Source organism: Peromyscus leucopus, chromosome 3, assembly GCF_004664715.2.
Source record: "Peromyscus leucopus breed LL Stock chromosome 3, UCI_PerLeu_2.1, whole genome shotgun sequence".
NCBI lineage: Eukaryota > Metazoa > Chordata > Mammalia > Rodentia > Cricetidae > Peromyscus > Peromyscus leucopus.
The window spans coordinates 37,753,695-37,772,796 of NC_051065.1; the positions used below are offsets into that span (position 1 = coordinate 37,753,695).

Consider the following 19,102-nt stretch of genomic DNA (forward strand, 5'->3'; position numbering starts at 1 on the left):
GCTGAGGACACGGCTCAGTCATTAGCTAGCAGACACCATACCCTGGCTTGACACCCAGCACCTTAGGGAGTAAACTGCACTGCAGGGTAGAGGGCCTTAGCGGTTTAGGGCATGCACTGTTTGCTGAGGTCCACACAGTCACCTGTAACTCCAGCTCCAAAAGGATCTGTCCTTCCGAGGCCCCACACCCCCACACACTTATCCACACAGAGACATGCATAATGAAAATAAAATCTTTTAAAAACTGTATTTGATTAACCTGGGTAATATGCATTCAGGAATTCTTTGTATTAATTTGAATCATTTCAGTCTAAAATTATAGAGAAAACTGGTAAGCTGTAATACACTTTTAAACTACTTCCTTTTGAGAGACCAGAGAGATGACTCAGTGGTTAAAAGCACTGCTCTTCCAGAGGACCTGGGTTTGATTCTCAGAGCCCACGTGGCAGCTCACAACCATCTGTAACTCTAGTTCCAGGGGAGATCTGATACTCTTTTCTGGCATCCACAGGCACTAGCCACAGATGCAGTCCACATACATACATGTAGCCAAAACACTCATTCATACATGTAAAATAAAAATAAATAAATCATTAAAGAAGAAAAACAGAAAGGAAGGAAAAGAATAATGTTCAATAATATTTAAAAGAATACAAAGAAAATACAGACAGAAGCAATATAAAGTACTCAACTGTCTAGCATTCAGACAAAATTTACCAGGCAAACAAACAAAATACAACCTGTGATGATGCGGGAAAAATGAAATAGAAACAAAGGTAAGGAAGATGACCGGATTTGTAAACAAGATATTAAAACATCTAGTTTTAATACAAATTAGTTTAACACAAAATAGTTATACAAAACATTGCTGGAAGAAATCAAGGCAATTGAAAAGAAAAACACTGTGTGTTCAATGACTGAACTACTTGATACCATTATGATACACACATTATCCAAAATAGTCTACAAGTGCAATGCAGCACCTACCAAAATTCCAGTGGCATTTTGTACAAATACAAAAATTTCCATAATAAAACGTACTTTGAATTTTACAGGGCCTGAAAATAAAAGTCAAAACAGTTTTGAGAACATCTGTAGGATTCAATCTTTCTGATTATAAAATATATTTCAAAGCTATAACATAAGAAAAACAGTTTGGTACTAACAAAAAGGCAAAAAGACAAATGAAACAGACTTGAGACTTCATGGGTGTGGTCTAATTATCTCCAAGAAATATAGAGACCACTCCTCACAAATGCTGTTCTGAAATATGGGCATCTGTGTGCAAGACAATAAAGACAGGCCTTTGTTTTACATTTTATATAGAAAAGAGAACTGAAAATGAATTGAAGACTTAAACACAGGTCCTTAGTTTAGGAGACATGTTTTAAAAAAGCACAAAAGGAAAACTTTATTGCATTGGGGAAGGATGCAGTTTAGCTGGTAGTTGCCTCCTAAATCAGTAACAGAAAGGCCAAGGTGGAGCTTCATTCCCACCACCAAAACCAAGTCTTCCAGCCTTAAAAAGGATGACTCAATTCAGCAGCAGAAACTTACCACTAAAGCAACTACTAATGGTAGGCCTTCAGGCAAGGAAAAGAATACCAAATGCAAAACTGTGTCTATTCAGAGGAATTAAGAGCTCTGAAAATAGTGATTAAATTTAAGAGCCCTTTTTCCTAAAAAAATTTCTATATAGTCCTTTAACAGAATTGGTGGGGGAAAGCTACAAAAACGCTTTAACCACGTATTCTGGGGTTTAAACACACATACAGGACTAAAATGTATGAGCATATCAAGTTTTTGTTTGTTTTGTTTTTGAGACAGGGTTTCACCATGTAGCCCTGGAACTCACTCTATAGACTGGGTTAGCCTCAAACTCAGAGATCTACCTGCCTCTACCTCCCGAGTGCTGGGATTAAAGCTGTGCACCACCACTGCCAGGCAAGCATATCAAGTTTAAAAGAGAACTAGTGTGTCTTTACACAGTATAAAACAGTTTTACTTAAACATTCTAAGTTACATACTAGCCAATACAAACAAGCAATGACAATAAAAACAACAACAAAAATGCCCACTCCATAAGGCAAAAGGAAGAGATAGGACAGACAGCAAGGTGTCGGATTTAGGCCAGGCATTGTGGTGTATGCCTTTAGTTCCAGAGCTGTGGAAGCAAAGGCGGGGGAGCCAGCCAGGGCTACACACGAGACCCTATCTCAAAAAACAAGAACAAGAAAGATGGCAGATTTAAAACCAACAATGTCACAACCATTAAATGAAAATGACCCAACTTATACAAAAGAAATAATAAAGTGAATTTTAAAATGCTTGTCAGAGTTAAGATGTTATCATCAAGAACTCACTTAGTTTGACACATAAATCCCTGGGCCTGCCGAGTGCCTGAAGTCAATTTAACCTGCTGGTGGCGCAGAAGAGACACTGTCTCAAACACTAGGGGAGTTATGAGAAAACCACCTGACAATGGCCTCTGGCTCCCACATGCACACACGCATACACAAAACACACACACACACACACACACACACACACACACACACGCATCTGTACATATATACACAAATTAGTAAGTACATTCTAAAAATTGAAACAATCAGCTGGGCGTGGTAGCACACACCTTTAATCCCAGCACTAGGGAGGCAGAGGCAGGAGGATCTCCGATTTAAGGCCCACCTGGTCTATACAGCAAGTTCCAGGACAGTCAGGGCTACACAGAGAAACCCTGTCTTAAGAAGAAAAAATAAAAATAAAAAAATATATTTATCATGCTAATAGTAATCAAAAGAGCTCAAAGGCCACAGAGAATAGATTTCAGACCAAAGTATAGCTTCAGAAATAAGGAGGGAACAATTTTATTATATTGGATAAAGGAATCCAATTCATTGAGAATCATAAAATCCAAAATACAAATGCATGTAGTAGCAGAACTTCAAAATGTATTAAGCAAAAACTGAAAATACTGCTAGGAAAACCAAGTAGTCCACAATGAACGATTCTAACTCCCCTTAAGATTAAGAGAACAATATACAGGGAAAAAAAAAAGGATATTAAAGAGTTAATGCTATCAACCAATTTAACTTCACTGGCATTTACACAACACTCCAGCCAGGGTTCTTTTCAAGAGCATGGGAATCATCTAAGCCAGAGTCATGCCAAAGTGTGATGCACTTGGAAATCTCAGCACTTGGGAAGAGAGTCAGGAGGATTACCACAAGTTCCAGACCAGTCAGAGCTACAAAATGAGATCCACAAGAAATAGACAGGCAGATAGATCATACTGAGGGTTAATAAAATGCCTTACTAAATTTAAAATGGGGCCAGCAACATGACTCAGCAGGTAAAAGTGCTTGTCACCGAGCCTGACAACCTGAGTTGACCTCAGGAACGCATATGGTAGAAGGAGACAACCAAATCTTGTGAGTTGTCCTGACCTCCACACACATAAGGGGTCATGTGGATAGCACACATGCATTCAAACGCAAGCCCAAACACAGACAACACACACAAAATAAATGATTAAAATTTTTAATTAAAAAAAGGAAACAAAGATATAATATGCCAAAATCTGTGAAATCAAAAAACCAAAACAGTATTTAGAGCAGCTGATGAAATGAACAGTTCTTTTAAAATGAAATAAACAAGCCAGGCGACAGTGGCACACGCCTTTAATCCCAGCACTCAGGAGGCAGAGCCAGGAGGATCTCTGTGAGTTTGAGGCCAGCCTTTTCTACAGATCAAGATACAGGACGGGCTCCAAAGCTACATAGAGAAACCGTGTCTCAAAAAGAGAGAGAGAGAGAGAGAGAGAGAGAGAGAGAGAGAGAGAGAGAGAGAGAATGAGAATGAATTAAACAGACAATAAACATGAAAATTTGTTCTATTTCACTAACCATCAAAATCAAAAGCACACTTAGATCCCACCTTGTTCCCGTCAGATGCCAGTTATGAAGAAAACAAGTAACCACAAATGCTGGGAAGGCTGCAGACAGAAGGGAGCCCTTGTACACCAACAGGGAGGAGGTGAATGGTCTAGTCACTGTGGGAGTCAACACTGCATCTTCTAGAGTCGGCTACAGCACTCCTGAGTGTACACCTGCAGGCCTCCCAGTCTACACATCACTCAGATCCTTGCACACCAGTGTTCACTGTAGTACTGCTCACAATAGTAAGTTATGGAGCCACCTCAGTCGTCCAGTAGAACAGTGGATAAGAAAACATGACAAAGGCACATAAAGGAACTTTTTTCAGTCATAAAGAACAAAGTTCTATCATTCACAAGATGCAACTAGACATAATCATACTAATGGATTAAGCCAATCCCAGACAAAACAAATATGTTTTCTATTATTTGTGGGTCCTAGATTTTATATAGATATGTGCTCGGCACAAGCGTGCACTCGAACTCAAATACACACACACACACACACACACACACACACACACACTCACCATGAAAGTAGAAGAAAAACTGCCTAGGGAGTCAATGGGGTACTAGCAGGAGGGAGGGTAGAGAACAGAGAGGGTAGCAGGCCATGAGGTGAAAATATGCCTAATATACCATTTAAAAAATAATTTTATAGAAATAAACTTTTATTTTGCAGAAGAATAAAGATTTCAAATGAGCTAAGTTTCCAGCTCAGGATATCAAGTCAAGAGCAAAAAAAAAAAAAAATTCAAGGTAAATAAATAGCAGACAGGAAATAATAAAGAATATAAATCAGTGATGAGTATAAATAAGTGATGATGAGTATTAAAAAGAAAAGAGGAGCCGGGCGGTGGTGGCGCTATAGCATCGGGGGGGGGGGGAGGGGGGGGCGTGGTGGGGCGCATGCCTTTAATACCAGCACTCGGGAGGCAGAGCCAGGAGGATCTCTGTGAGTTCGAGGCCAGCCTGGGCTACCAAGTGAGTTCCAGGAGAGGCGCAAAGCTACACAGAGAAACCCTGTCTCGAAAAACCAAAAAAAGAAAAGAAAAAAGGAAAGAGGAAAACCAAAGGCTGGTTCATTGATATATTCAACAAAACAGCTAAACCCTTGGCCAGATCCCACTGGGGGTGCAGGTGGTGAGACAAATTCCCAGAGTCAAGAATAAGAGTACGAACACAGCTTCAGTCCCCTCCTCCTTTTAGACAGACTTTCACTATGTAGCCCTGGCTGTCCTTGAACTCACAGAGATCTGACAGCCTCAGCCTCCCAAGTATATGTGCCACCAATGCCCAGCTGATTGATGATCACACAGGCACTAAAAAGATTATGAGCACTAATTACACTAATGAATTTAACAATTTAAATGAACAAATCCCTTCAGAGAAACAAGACATCAATGCTCAGTGAAGAAGAAATAAGTATGAACAGCCCTTTGCCTACTAAAAAAACTAACATGTAGCTAAAACTCTCCCTTGAAAGAAACCTCTAGACCCAGACAGATAATCAAGCAACACTGTTGAAACTAAAAGTACATGAAGAGCTTTGGTATTTATATAACTGGCACATGCACATTTTATGTTACGTAATTATGATACGATTATGTTAATAATTTAGAAACATTGGGGAAGGCAATATATGAAAAATTGATTATTACGAGGCTAAATGAAAAGTAAAGAAATTAACAAGATTAACTTGAAAGGTGATGGGGACCTAAAGCCAAGTCAGGCAAAGGGGCTTGCTTTGGTCTCTTTTCTTTCAACTGTGGGAGCTAAGACAGGGAGGGCATGGTTGAAAGATAGTTATTAGAGAGAATGACCAAATGTAGTTATTAATCTGACACAGAAGACACGGCATGGAAGAGTCAAGATATGCCACAATTCTCGGCTGGCATAATAAAGAGAGCCATCCAGCAGGAAAGAGAACACAAAAGGAAAACAGATTTGGAAAACAAGAAAAACTTACTTTTCAACAAATTTTACATCTGTATATTTAGCATCCAAAAGTAGGCAAAAGGATGTATGACATAAACTTAAGAAATGCATACAGGTTAACTAGCCCCTCTATCACCCCAGGATTACTTGCAAGTAAAGCCTCTACAATTATATTATTAATGGCTTGGCACCAAGGGTTTGGAAGGAATGAACCTAAGGCCCATTCCACAAGAAGAAATCAGTACCTGCTATTGTAAACATGATCCGAAGGCCATGGTTAGGTAGGTAATAGGCCCTAGGGACTTCTGCTAAATGTTTATGTTGTCAAACTGCCATCTAAATATTTTTGTTTATACAGATAGATTAGTATTGTCCTCAATTTTGGCCCACAAAGCTTCTCTAGGAGGCGATAAGCATTTAAAGTATTGGTCAAAGTGCAGAGGATAAGGGACTGTTGGGTGCCTAGCCCTAAATGGGACATCTATCAAACTCTGCACCGAAGGCTCAGGAAACAGAAGAGGGAGCACAAAATCTAAGAGTTAGGGACCGAGAAGAATGTTGTCCTGTGGACATGGATGGCTATTACACTCATAAACTCACTAGCTATGGTTAGCTACACAAGATCAAGCCAACAATATGGGTCAACGTTCCAATAGGCAGTGTTAACTAGACTGGGTAGGTTAACAAAAAAGAAAGAAAAAAAAAGAGCAGACACAAATATGATGGGGCACAGGGGTGCATGGAAGGAGGCAGTTGAGGTTGTATGGAGTCGTTAAAGAATAAAGTACTCTTAAAAGATAAGGAGTGTGGTGTTTTGAATGAGAACTGCCCTACAGTCTCATAGGTTTGAATGTTTGGTACCCAGCTGATGGAACTGTTTTGGAAAGATTAGGAAGTACGGCCTTGCAGAGGAGATATGCCACTGGGGATGGGTTTTGAGCTCTCAAAAGCCCACACTCTTGCCAGTGAATTCTCTCACTGCCTTGGACTTGAGGATGAGATGTAAGCTCTCAGATCCAGCTTCAGCATCATGCCTGCTTGCTGCCATGCTTCCCACCATGATGATCATGGACTAACCCTCTTGAAACAGTAAGCCCCAATAAAGTTCTAAAAGTTACTTTGACTTTTGAAAAAAGACTTTTGAAAAGTTACTTTGCTTTATGATATGGCTACAAGTGTATGGGAACCAGTAAGTAGAATGTGGTAGTTTGAATGAGAATGGTCCCCATAGGCTCACACATTTAAATGCTTGGTCCCCAATCGGACATTTTAAAAATCCACACAATTCCCAGTGAGTCTTCCCTCTCCACGCTCCCTCAACCCTGCCTCATGCCTGAGATGTAAGCACTCAGATACTGCTCCAGCACCATGCCTCCACCCACACACCCTGCCAAGATGGTCATGGACTCACTCTCTGAAATTGTAAGCCCTCAATAAACTCTTCCATAAGTTGCCTTGGTCATGGTCCTTTGTCACAACAGTAGAAAAGTAACTAAGACAAGGCTCAACTAGATAGCTTGGTGGGTAACGCACTTGCCACACTAGCCTGACTTTCTACATTTGATCACTGGAACCCATGTAAAGGCAGAAGGAGAACCAACTCCATAAAGGTGCCCTCTGACCTGCATACATATGTTGTGACACACCCACGCTCATGTATTACGACAAATAATGAAGTTTTCTCTAAAAAAAAAATTAAAAATGAAATAATTAATGGCTTGTATCTATAAGATTTTAGGAACAAGGGGCTGGGAGATGTGTTGTAGAATATTATTTTAAGATGTGTTACATTTGTTTATGCTGTGGAACATTTATTTAATGATGCAAAGATGTGTTGCATTCTTTTATGTTGCATTTGTTTAACTCTGTGAAGCTGTGTTACTGTGCCTGTCTAAAACATCTGATTGTCTGATAAAGAGCTGAATAGCCAATAGCAAGGCAGGAGAAATGATAGGTGGGGCTGGGAGGCAGAGAGAATAAATGGGAGAAGAAATTTGGGATCAAGGAGGAGCAAGAACAAGGAGATGAGAACGCCCGGGGCCAGCACCCAGTCACACAGCCAGACATGGAATAAGAACAAAGAAAATATATACAGAAATAGAGAAAGGTAAAAGCCCAGGGGCAAAAGGTAGATGGGATAATTCAAGTTAAGAAAAGCTGGGAAGAAACAAGCCAAGCTAAGGCCAGGCATTATTAAGAACTAACAGGCCTCCATGTGTGATTTATCAGGGAGATGGGTGGCAGGTCCTCCAAAAAGCCAAGAGTTAAAAACAACCAACTACAGAGACGGCTCAATTATTATTTCCCTGCAAGCATAAGGACCTCAGATCCATCCCCAGACCCAATAACAAAGCGCAGCGCAGTGCAGTACACCTGCAGTCCCATCACATCGCTTGGGTGGCAGACAGGAGGACCTTGGGGCTTGCTGGCCAGCCAGGCAAGCCAGTCAGTGGGCTCTAAGTCCAATGACACCCTGTCTCAAAAAGTACGATGAAGAGTGACTGAGGGAGACACCCAATGCAAATCTGACCTACCCTCACACACAAACGTGCACACGCCACAGATGCATGCATACATACCACACACAAACACAGGAAAAAGTATTTCAGGAATAAAATAAATAAGAGACTTGAGGAAAAACAAGTCCCTTTATCTATATTTTACTCACATGGTTGAGACCTGATTTCAGTGACTTTATGTTTTTGACAATAAGAATTAAGAAATCCTATCTACCCTCTACTCAAAAGTCTGAACTACTTTCTTTGGGGAAAAACTTGAAAATATGAAACTCATTCCATATATATACAGCATGTTGCTGTAGTAATTCTTTACTGAACTCTGCCTGTGAAAGACTCAGCAGAGTACTGCTTCTTGAGTTGTTTTCCTGTTTGCCATTTTCGGTTTTGTTACATTTTTATGCAGTTAGTTTTCTATTTTTTTTTTTTTATTTATTTATTTATTTATTTATTTATTTATTTATTTATTTATTTATTTATTTGAGTCAGGGTTACCTCACTATGTAGCCCTGGCTGGCCTGGAACTCACTACATAAACCAGGCTGAGCCTGAACTCAGGGACCTGCCAGCCAATGCCTCCCAAGTGCTGGGATTAAAAGTGTATGCTACCACCCCCGGCTGCCTGTTTGTTAGAATTCAGTACAGTCCAATAATTACAACAATCAGCTTTTGAGTAAGTCTTAGAAGCCAAGCACTGTGTCAAGGCATCTCATATCTCACTGACATTTTCTAAAGGTAAAGTTTAACAAGACAGACAGATCTATTTCATGAATAAAACCAAACTACAAAAAGGTTAAATAAAGAACTCAGAGTTTCTGAACTAGTGAATGTCAGAATTCAGTCCTAAACCCATTCTACAGAACACGGAAACTTGTGTATATATAACTTGCAAATATCTTTCATAAATCTTTGCTATCTCTATTTTTCAGATCCCATATTCAATGTTTTACGAGTTATCAGTGCCTACTACTTCTCTTCAAAATTCCTGCCGTAAACTAGCAGTCTTACTGCTTCTACAGCAGAAAGCTGCACTCTTTACTTCCTCTCATTAAATGTCATTTAATCATGTTATGATTATCATCAGGTAGTTCTTCAGCCACAGCCATTTCCTGCCCTAGTTCATGTTCACTATTCAGAACTAAATCCAGCATATTTTCTTTCTTGCCCAGTGCTCATAAATACTACCTGCTCTAGGAAACAGTCAGCATTTTCATGTGCAAACTGACCTCTGGATTTCTTTTCACATTTTATCCATTTGCAAGACACCAACAACCTAAACTAAAAATGCAGATGTCCTAAATGTCCTATGTATTTTCATCTTAGTCATATGCTTCTGGTGATCGAGTGACGGTTTACATTCATAAACCCAATGCATAGATCATTCCATGCTAACCAGAGAAACAGAAGCTCAGAATCTTTCTCAGTTTCAAGTGCAGTCCCAATTTAAAACATCGCATCCCACTATCGTATCTCAAGCTAGCTTTAAGATGGTAGGCTGGCTGGGCGGTGGTGGCGCACGCCTTTAATCCCAGCACTCGGGAGGCAGAGCCAGGCGGATCTCTGTGAGTTCGAGGCCAGCCTGGACTACCAAGTGAGTCCCAGGAAAGGCGCAAAGCTACACAGAGAAACCCTGTCTCGAAAAACCAAAAAAAAAAAAAAAAAAAAAAAAAAAAGATGGTAGGCTGGAGGTGCCGGCACACACCTTTAATTCTAGGCAGAGGAAGCAGAACCTGAGTTCAGTCTGGTCTACATAGGAAATCCCAAACCAACCAAGGTTATACAAGAAGACTCTTGTCTCCAAAAAAAAAAAGAGAGAGAGAGTCAACCAATAAAGGAGTTTCTAGACTACATAAAGAGGTTGGGGGCAACAAACGCCACTTTAAGATTCCTATACAAAGAATGCCAAAATACAGTCCACAGTAGGTGTAAACACCTCTCAGAGTGTTTTGAATGGAAAAATCTCAATGAAATTATGACATGCCTGACTAACCAGACACTTGGAAAATAAATGTTGCAGGGTAAGTATTAGGTAAGGATATAACAGACAAATTGTTTCTAGTGTACATGGTGGTTTAAGTGAGAAGGTCCCCACAGACTCCTGTATTTGAAGGTGTGGCCCCAGTTAGGAACTGTTTGAGAAGGACAGGAGGTGTGGCCTTGTTGGAAGAGGTGTGTCACTCACTGCAGGGGTGGGTTTGAGTATCAAAAGCCCAGCCATTTCCAGTTTCTCTCTGTACATCTCTGTCTCTTCCTGCTCCATGCTTGTGGATCAAGATTTAAGTTCTCAACCTGTGGTGATGGTGCATACTTTTAATCCCAGAACTCAGGAAACAGAGGCAGGAGGATTCCAGAGGCAGACTGAGTTCTATGACAGCTGGGGCCACAGGGAGAAACCTTGTCTCAAAGACAACAGGGCCCTGCCTGCCTGCCGCACTCTTACCCTATAAAACCACAAACCCAAATTAAATACTTTTATAAGCTGCCTTGGTAATGGTGTTTTGTCACAGCAACAAAGACAGTTTAGTACTTAAGTTTGCAATTTCCAACCATCAAAAGTGGATATACTCACACTGCTCAGACACATTCTATGCAAATTAGCATTTACCACTGGCATTCACAAGTACTTTTATATAAAACTATAGTTCTCTTTCTCTCAATCTATACTCATGGAATAGCTTTCTTCCCTATTTACGAAAACTTCTTTTAAGTTGCCAAGGCTCTCAGACAGTTCCTCCCTAGACCTCCCACCCATCCTACGAACATCCACTTGGAAATACTATGCTCTCTGCTAAACAAATAAGGAAACTGACGTATCACATTCGCAGTAAAAGATCAACAGGTATTCAACCTCTGGTAACTTTATTTTGTTTTGTTGTTTTTTTTTTTTTTATTGTTGTTGTTTGAGAAAAAGTCTCACTGTGTAGACTTGGCTGTCCTAGAATTCAGACACCTCCCTGCCTCCCAAATGATAGATAGGATTACAGGCATTTGCTACCACACCTGGCTCTGGTGTCTATCTTTTAAACTCCCCATAAAGTCAGTGAGATTCCACACATTCTCTCACAATATAATGAGGTATTATCGTTTGTTTAAATATGTCTCCTCTTAAAAGGCTGTTAAAAAGTGAGAGTGACTGACTCCATCCCAACGTAGTCAGCCACACTCAACAGTATTACACAGTGATCTGCAAGTGTTACAACGGGGAACTCGGATGCAGTTTATCCTTTTGCAACACTGTTGTCTATTAGTCTCTTTATACCAAGTTGAAGCCAGTTTTACTGTAGTGGTAAAGCATAATGACTTGAAATGCAGTCCTTGTAATCAAACCTGTTATAAGTGAACCCATCAACTAATTACGATTGAAATCTTGAACTAATTTTAGTTGTAAAATAGAGAATAGTCATTAGATTAGATGAGATAATACATAGTCCAACTACTTTCTGATTTTCATTTTTTCAACATATTAACATAACTTCTCTTAGTGAAGCCACTCGCATTACAAATTCCTTACAATTATGCATAAAATGGACTAGTCAAAAAGGTTTACACTTAAAAATTGTTCAAGTCATCTTTATTTTTAGGATCAACTGTCCAGTGCCAATTTGGCCTTTAAAATATTTACTCTTGCCGGCTTGACTACACAAGAGTGCCCACGCTGCTAGCTGCACTTGAAATGCTAACATTTTCACGCTCTACTACAATATGGTAAAATCAGAACCTTCCCACCGAACACCTAGATAGGCCCTACCTAATGCATTCAACAGCTTCCCTGTGCAGGAGGCAGGCTACTTCCAAAGGGGGACAAAAAGTGTACTGGAAGCACCTTGTTTTCTGGTCACAGACATGGCTCAGTCTTCTTAGACCTCCCGATTCCTTTCCTCTGGAGTCCGAGACATAAAACTCATAGAAATGCACGTTTCTTTCTCTTTAATCTATAGCCTGTATGCCAAACCGAAGTTAAGACGTGAACTCAAGTGCTTGTGGAAGTCCAGTTTTGGAAAAAGGAATTTACAAAAGTACCTAGCAAAGTCAAAGCTAAGTTTATAATCAAACACTCAGAAGAAGGGGGGGAAAGGCAAGAAACCTTAGAAGTGTTTGATGAAAGCAGTAAAAAAAAATTACAAAAGTGTTACACGTAAAGTAACATCAAAGTAAGCAACATCTACTACTGACAAAACAATTGTAAACTGCACACCTAATCTCAGCAGTATCTAAGTATGTAAAATCCACAGGGAAATTAATTGTTCCAGATTCTACTCGCCCGATAGCACATGTTAATGCAGTTCCTCGGTTTTGTCAGGATAAAAATAAAATGCTTAGCAAAATGATCCCCGAAGTCTGCAAGGCGGTGATGAGTTAGAAAGCACAATACCAGAACAATACCAGAACGATGGCTGTCAACACGAGGCATAAACCAAGGTAAGCATGCCTGAGGACCACGGCATTGTTTGCAAACCTGAAACAGCCTGCAAGGCCCGCGCACAGGACTCGGGCAGCCGCTCCTCCGCAGTCACCGTCGGATCCGCAACTCCAGTGTGCCGGGGCTGCGGGAGCAGCAGCTGCCCTTCCGCGCGGGCAGCGCCTGCACTCAGGGCGACCGCCCCGCGAGCCCCGCGCCCCCGGCCGCTAGCGGACCTCGCGCGGGCCCGGGGCAGGCCACCCGCCGCCCCCATGCGCCCTCTGGGCACCCCGCGACCCCACGCCGGCAGAGCGCACAGGCGCGGGCGCCCACACCGCGCCGAGCTTCGGCCCGCAGCCTCCGCGCCCCAGCGATGGGAGGCGGCCGCGGCCGAGCGTGGCCCGCAGGTGCCCGGGGCGGGGGGCACCGTGCCGACCCCGGAGCCTGCCCCCCATGCCGCCCGCCGCCCGGTCCGCACGGCCCTGGGACCCTGTCGGAGCGCGGCGCCCTCCACACGGCCCGCCGAGCGTGGAGCCGTGGCGCTTACCGTAGCCGCCCGCGCCGCTAGGACGCGGCTAGGAGACGCGCAGAGGCTCGGAGGCTAGCGCCGCCGCCGGAGCCCGGAGAGCTACAGCCCCGCCGCCGGCGGCGCGCCGCCTCCACCCTCGCACCGCCCGCCCCCGCTCCGCCCCCCGGGCCGCCCCGCCCCTCGGCGCGCCACGGAGTCTGCGCTGCAGCACGCAGGTCGCGGGGGCAGGGTGAGCGGGGCGGGGCTCGAGGCGATGCGAGGGCGGGGCCGACGCGGGGCTAGAGCCTAGACTGACTTTCCTCCCGACCTATAGGACTAAGGGGCGGGCTCAGGGGAAGGCGGTCAGTTACTGGCGGCCAAATGGACCAATGACCGCGGGGAAGGGGCTCACGACAGCGGGCCAGCGTCCTCTCCGTTCTACGAGATAGGCCGAGGGCCGCAGGAACAGCCCCGGATGTGGGCGGAGCCCTGATCTGTTGAGGGCCTCCGCTGCGGCGGTTTGGAGAGGCGGAACTGTAGCTTCTCCTTAATTATCATGTGAAGGACTAAGAATTTAATGGGGGGAAAAGTGTGGAAGAGGACCAGGATCCAAACTGGCGCATTTCCCGACCGTCGCTGCCTTCTCGGCTCTCCCGCCAGCCGCGCTGCCAGGTGAGTCGGAGCTCGGCCCTTGCCCGCTCGGCACCGCGGCGCTGCCTCCGGTGTTTAGGTGACCCTCACCCCGTCACGCTGTGGCCACAGTAGCGCGCGGGCGCGTGGCAGGACGACTACCGAGTACATTTCGCAAAATCTGCATCAAATTCCAGTATAGGTTTGGGAGAGGAAGTACAGCCCGGCGAAACCACCGTGGGTATTTGCATACCAAAGAACGGGATAGTTTAGCAGTATCCTTGCATTCCAGGACAGATGAGCTCTAAAGTCAGCCAAGTTGTAAGCAGAGAGGCCACTGATTTTGTAGCGGGAATTCTGAGTTTATTAAACAAAGCTGTCTTTGGGCACGGAGAGTTCACGGGAAAAGGGAAATGGAATGGTGTGGGAAAGACCTTGGACGAATCTACTACACACTGATCACTTGATGCAGGTGATAGGATAAGAGGCCTGTAGATTTCCATGTGGAAAAAAACTCTGAAGGTTTCGACAATGGATCCAGAATCATGAGAAAAAAAAAAAAACAACTACCTTCCATGTACCAGAAATAACTACCCTAAGTGGGAAATATCTGTTGAGCAAATCTTAGCCTTGGAGTGCGCCTTTGACGTCCCATAGAGAGAAAATGGTGGTTTAAAATAAATAAATAAATTCTATTAACCCGATTAAGATGTTTTTGTAAAATTGGAATCTGTGTCACCGTCGTAGTTCAGCCTATGCAATCCTTTAAATGTCAGTTAAATATCAGTAAGGTTGCTTCCCTTGTTGAGAATATTTCCCTGCAGTTGAATTTTGTTTCGTCTCACAGTTAGAAACTTAGAATCACAGTAAGCTTATGCCCTTTTGCCTCTTGTCCTAAAATGCCTGTGGTCATTGCAGACAACTTGATATTTGTTCTGAAGGAGAAACAAAATGAATTTGTATCCTATGGCATACAAGAAAGTTATATTTAAGGGACTTATGATCACAAATATTCGTAAAGGTTCTTAAAATTGACCAAATCAGAGGTTGGGACTGAGCAAACATCCACAGGATTAAAAACATATATAGTTAATTAAGCAGACACATCTCCACCTCTGCTTCCAAAATAATCTCATTCCACTATATAAGGCTTCCAACAAGGAAAGACCAGTAAAGAAAATTGCTTTCCAGGACTGAGCCCAGTGTGAGCAGTTCTTTTACACCTCCATGTCTTTAATCCTAGTAGAGTCAAAGTCAGGTAGCTCTTTTAGTTCAAAGCCAGCCTGGTCTGTATTAGCAAAGTTCTAGGCAAGCCAGAGCTACATACTGAAAGTCTGTCTCAAAAAAGGAAGCCTACTTAAAAGCCAAAATACTGCAATCCAAAGCATTTGCAAACTAAACAAATGCAAATTGGTCTGAGAAGGTGCAAAGACATTCACATCTAAGTACGGAACTATAACAGATGTGTACCTCTCCCAAATTGCCCTCCTAGAGATGTGCCAAGTACATCAGTACAATTGAGTGCACTGGTCTAGGGCATTTGCTCTATCCAGTTCTTCAGCTCCTCCTGTTTTTCCTGCATCTTGTCTAGCACCTGTTCCTTTTGTTTAACTCTGCAGTTTCTGATCTGTCTCTTTCCCCTGTATTCATCTTCAATGTGTCATTTGCCAGTGGCTTATTTTCCTTTAAGCTTTATCATGGAGTCTACTTTCCTACATATTTCTTCTGGCAAGATGGTCCAGCAGGTAAATGCATTTGCCACCAAGGCTGATGACCTGAGTTCAGTCTCCAGGATCTATAGTGGAAGGAGAGAACTAATTATTTCTACTTACTCCTTCCACAATCCCATGTCCTGTATTTCATTTTCTTCTTCACATAGCTAAAGGAATAGTGTTTCTCAGCTATTTCCATCTCCTTCCGTTAACTCCTTACTCAGCTGATTGTAATTTAGCTTTTGATTTCCTATTGTATCTACCCTATGTTTTAATGGTCTGCAAATCCATACATGAAAATTAGATATAATGCATTATTTATACCTTAAGCTAAGATATAAGTTAATGCAGTCCCAGTTAAAATGGAAGATTTTTTAAGATTTAGTTTAGTGACGTTAGCATTGAAAAAAAAATAAGAGAAATTGAAAATATTCTGGCAGTGAGCGGGTACTAGGCCTTCCAGACTTAAGGATATATACTAGGGTAACAGTAACTCTTAAATTGTGAACAAAAGTAAGGGTTGTGGATTGATGGATCAGAGATTTTAAAAGCTTCCTGCTCTTCCAGAGGACCTGAGTTCATTCCCCAGTACCCACATTAGGTTGTTCAGGACTACCTGTAACTAGCACCTAGGGATTGCAGCTGGGGATGCCAGTTCATGTTCACATTCAGAAAGAATCTTAGCATTTGCCATTTTCTTCTTCTCTGTGGGCACTTGCACACATGCAGACACACATACATATGAAAACAATTTTAAATGAGTATTTCAGAATAGATTTAGAGAGAATAGTGACATAAAAGCCCCTTGTCATGGAATAATTAAACATTAAGTAATGAGAAAATATCTAGTTTTCTAAATGGTCTGCTTTAGCAAGAAAATATTTTTTTTTTTTTTTTTGGTTTTTCGAGACAGGGTTTCTCTGTGTAGCTTTGCGCCTTTTCCTGGAACTCACTTGGTAGCCCAGGCTGGCCTCGAACTCACAGAGATCCGCCTGGCTCTGCCTCCCAAGTGCTGGGATTAAAGGCGTGCGCCACCACCGCCCGGCACAAGAAAATATTTTAAAATGTAATAAACAAGGATTCTATGAAAGTGCAGAATTTTTGTTACTTAGCCAGTGGCAACCTTGCAGTCTTGATATACTCATAGTGTATATTAGCCATTCTATCCTTGCAAACCTCATTTCATTTTTCACTGCTTTGATCTTGATGCTTGATTTTAGCACCTCTTGAAATTAAACAAAAAACTATAGGTTTGCAAGTTTGCAGAGAGGTTAAGAACATCGCTGAGGTACAGATCAAGTCACGCCTTGGGCTTGAGTGATAGCACTGAGGAGGAACCAACTCCTCTTGAGTAAAGTTCATACTCAGTGTCTCTTCTAAAACCTTAGTGCTGTAGTGATGGACTATGATGATAGCAGTGGCTGGACAGACTGCTCGGCAGTGAAGAACAGACTGCTCCTACAGAGGACTCGCTGGTGGGAGGTTCTCAGCTGCTTGGATTACAACTCCAGTAGAATCTGCCACCTCCAACCTCTAAGGGCACCTGCACTTGCATGCATGTACCCACATACATACACATAATTCAAAATAGAATACTTAAATATATATATATATATATATGTATGTATGTATATGCATACATACACGCATACAAAATGGTTGTTGGGGTTGCCACAAGAGGTTTTGAACTATAGAATATTTTCCAAAGTAGAAAGCCTGAGAAGTGGGAAGCAGCCAACTTTACTAGGAATAGAAGTGATTTCTGCTATCAAATCCTGACCTTTTTTTCTTTTCTAGGGTGTACCTCACTTATTTCAGCCCAGAAACAGCCTCTTGAAACGGTTTAAATGAGAATGTCCTTGGCTCAGAGAGTACTCCTCACCTGGCTTTTCACATTACTCTTCCTGATCATGTTGGTGTTGAAGCTGGATGAGAAGGCACCTTGGAACTGGTTCCTCATATTTATTCCAGTCTGGATATTTGACACTATCCTTCTGGTCATGCTGATTGTGAAGATGGCTGGACGGTGTAAGTCTGGCTTTGACCCTCGACATGGGTCACACAACATTAAAAAGAAAGCCTGGTACCTCATTGCAATGTTACTTAAGTTAGCCTTCTGCCTTGCACTGTGTGCTAAACTAGAACAGTTTACTACCATGAACCTGTCCTATGTCTTCATTCCCTTATGGGCCTTACTGACTGGCGCTTTAACAGAACTGGGATATAATGTCTTTTTCGTGAGAGACTGACTACCGAGTACATTGTCTCTTCTGTTGCTGTTCAACAAGCTATAGACAGTGTACTGAGTCTTTGCAAGTTTCAAGACTACCACAGATCTGGTGGAAAGTACCAACTGTAGTCTTGAACTGCCATTGAACAGGATTGGTGAGGCATGAACTTGTAGCCAACCCAAAGCAGAATTATTCAGTATTTGAGTTATTGATATCTTTGTTATCCCTGTGTAAATAAAGTTTGTTTCTGACCTTATTTTTCCATGTGCCTCTTACCTTGTGTGTGGTTGGTACCTGAAGTAAATGCAAATCCTTTAGTTATATAACTCTGTATACATTTACTAGACAGTGGCTATGTATAAACAAAGTAAATATGTATGCTTCTAAATTAGGAAGGAAAAAACTTGGTTATGAAAGTATTTTAGGGATGCAACCTCAAAGAATCTTGGTTTGGCCTTTTTAAAAAGGGGTAGGCTCACTCTGAGCTCTTCCCACAGTTTAGGATGAAAGAACTGCCTATGACTTTAAGTTAGGGGAACCTATTTTCCTGCTCTATCTGGAACCAGTTGTACCTATTTGTCCTGATAGTCTCAGACATAGTGCCTTATTCACTCTGGAAGTGTTCAGGCTTTAGAAACTCTGTAGTTACTGTAATGGCATACTTAACCAATGCCTGTAAAATCCAGGTAGCAATACTTCTGAAAAATTTAGAAGCGAAGCATTTTAAAACCTGAAATAAAACTGTTTCACTTGTGTGGGGATGCTGAGCATACTTGCCTGAGTTCATGTGTACTTTGTGCATGCAGCAGCCCATGGAGACCAAGGAGAGCACAAATCCCCCATCAGTGTTTTTGCAGATGGTGGTAAAACCACCTGGGTGCTTGGGATCAAACCCTGATCCTCTGTAAATGCTCATAACTGCTGAACTTGTTTTTTAAAGAATTAAATTTTAATGGGGTGTGTGTGTGTGGGTGTGTGTGTGTGCGCGCGCGCAGGTACATACAGATGCTCTGAGGCCAGAGGTGTCAAGACTGCCTGGAGCTGCAGTTAGATGCTTGACTTGGGTGCTGGGATCCAACTCAGTCCTCTATAAGAGCAGCATGAGATCCTAGCCACTCAGCCCTCTTTCTAGCCCTTAAGAGATTTTGTCTGTCCCATGTAGCTTTGACTTTTAGCTCTGTCAGAAATCTAAAGTGGCCATTTTGATGTTTTTAAAGGACCCCATAGGCTG

The 19,102-nt window shown here is 42.3% G+C and overlaps 2 protein-coding genes across 5 annotated transcripts in view; one reads left to right on the top strand and one right to left on the bottom strand.

The window, feature by feature from the left end:
* Window positions 1-13,491, bottom strand: part of Phtf2 (putative homeodomain transcription factor 2) — a 114,290-nt gene extending 100,799 nt beyond the window's left edge. For 3 of the 4 annotated variants that reach the window (XM_028855131.2, XM_028855130.2, XM_028855132.2), the window contains exon 1: window positions 13,338-13,452. The gene's annotated coding sequence lies outside the window, so the exon portion shown is untranslated. Of the gene's footprint in view, window positions 1-13,337 lie in introns of all 4 variants that reach the window. The other variant, XM_028855129.1, reaches the window with a different exon arrangement.
* Window positions 13,492-13,742: 251 nt separating this feature from the next.
* On the top strand, window positions 13,743-18,127 carry Tmem60 (transmembrane protein 60). Its single transcript, XM_028855133.2, has 2 exons — window positions 13,743-13,970; window positions 17,438-18,127. The coding sequence occupies exon 2, from the start codon at window positions 17,488-17,490 to the stop codon at window positions 17,887-17,889; it is 402 nt and encodes a 133-aa protein (XP_028710966.1). The 5' UTR covers window positions 13,743-13,970; window positions 17,438-17,487; the 3' UTR covers window positions 17,890-18,127.
* Window positions 18,128-19,102: the final 975 nt, after the last annotated feature.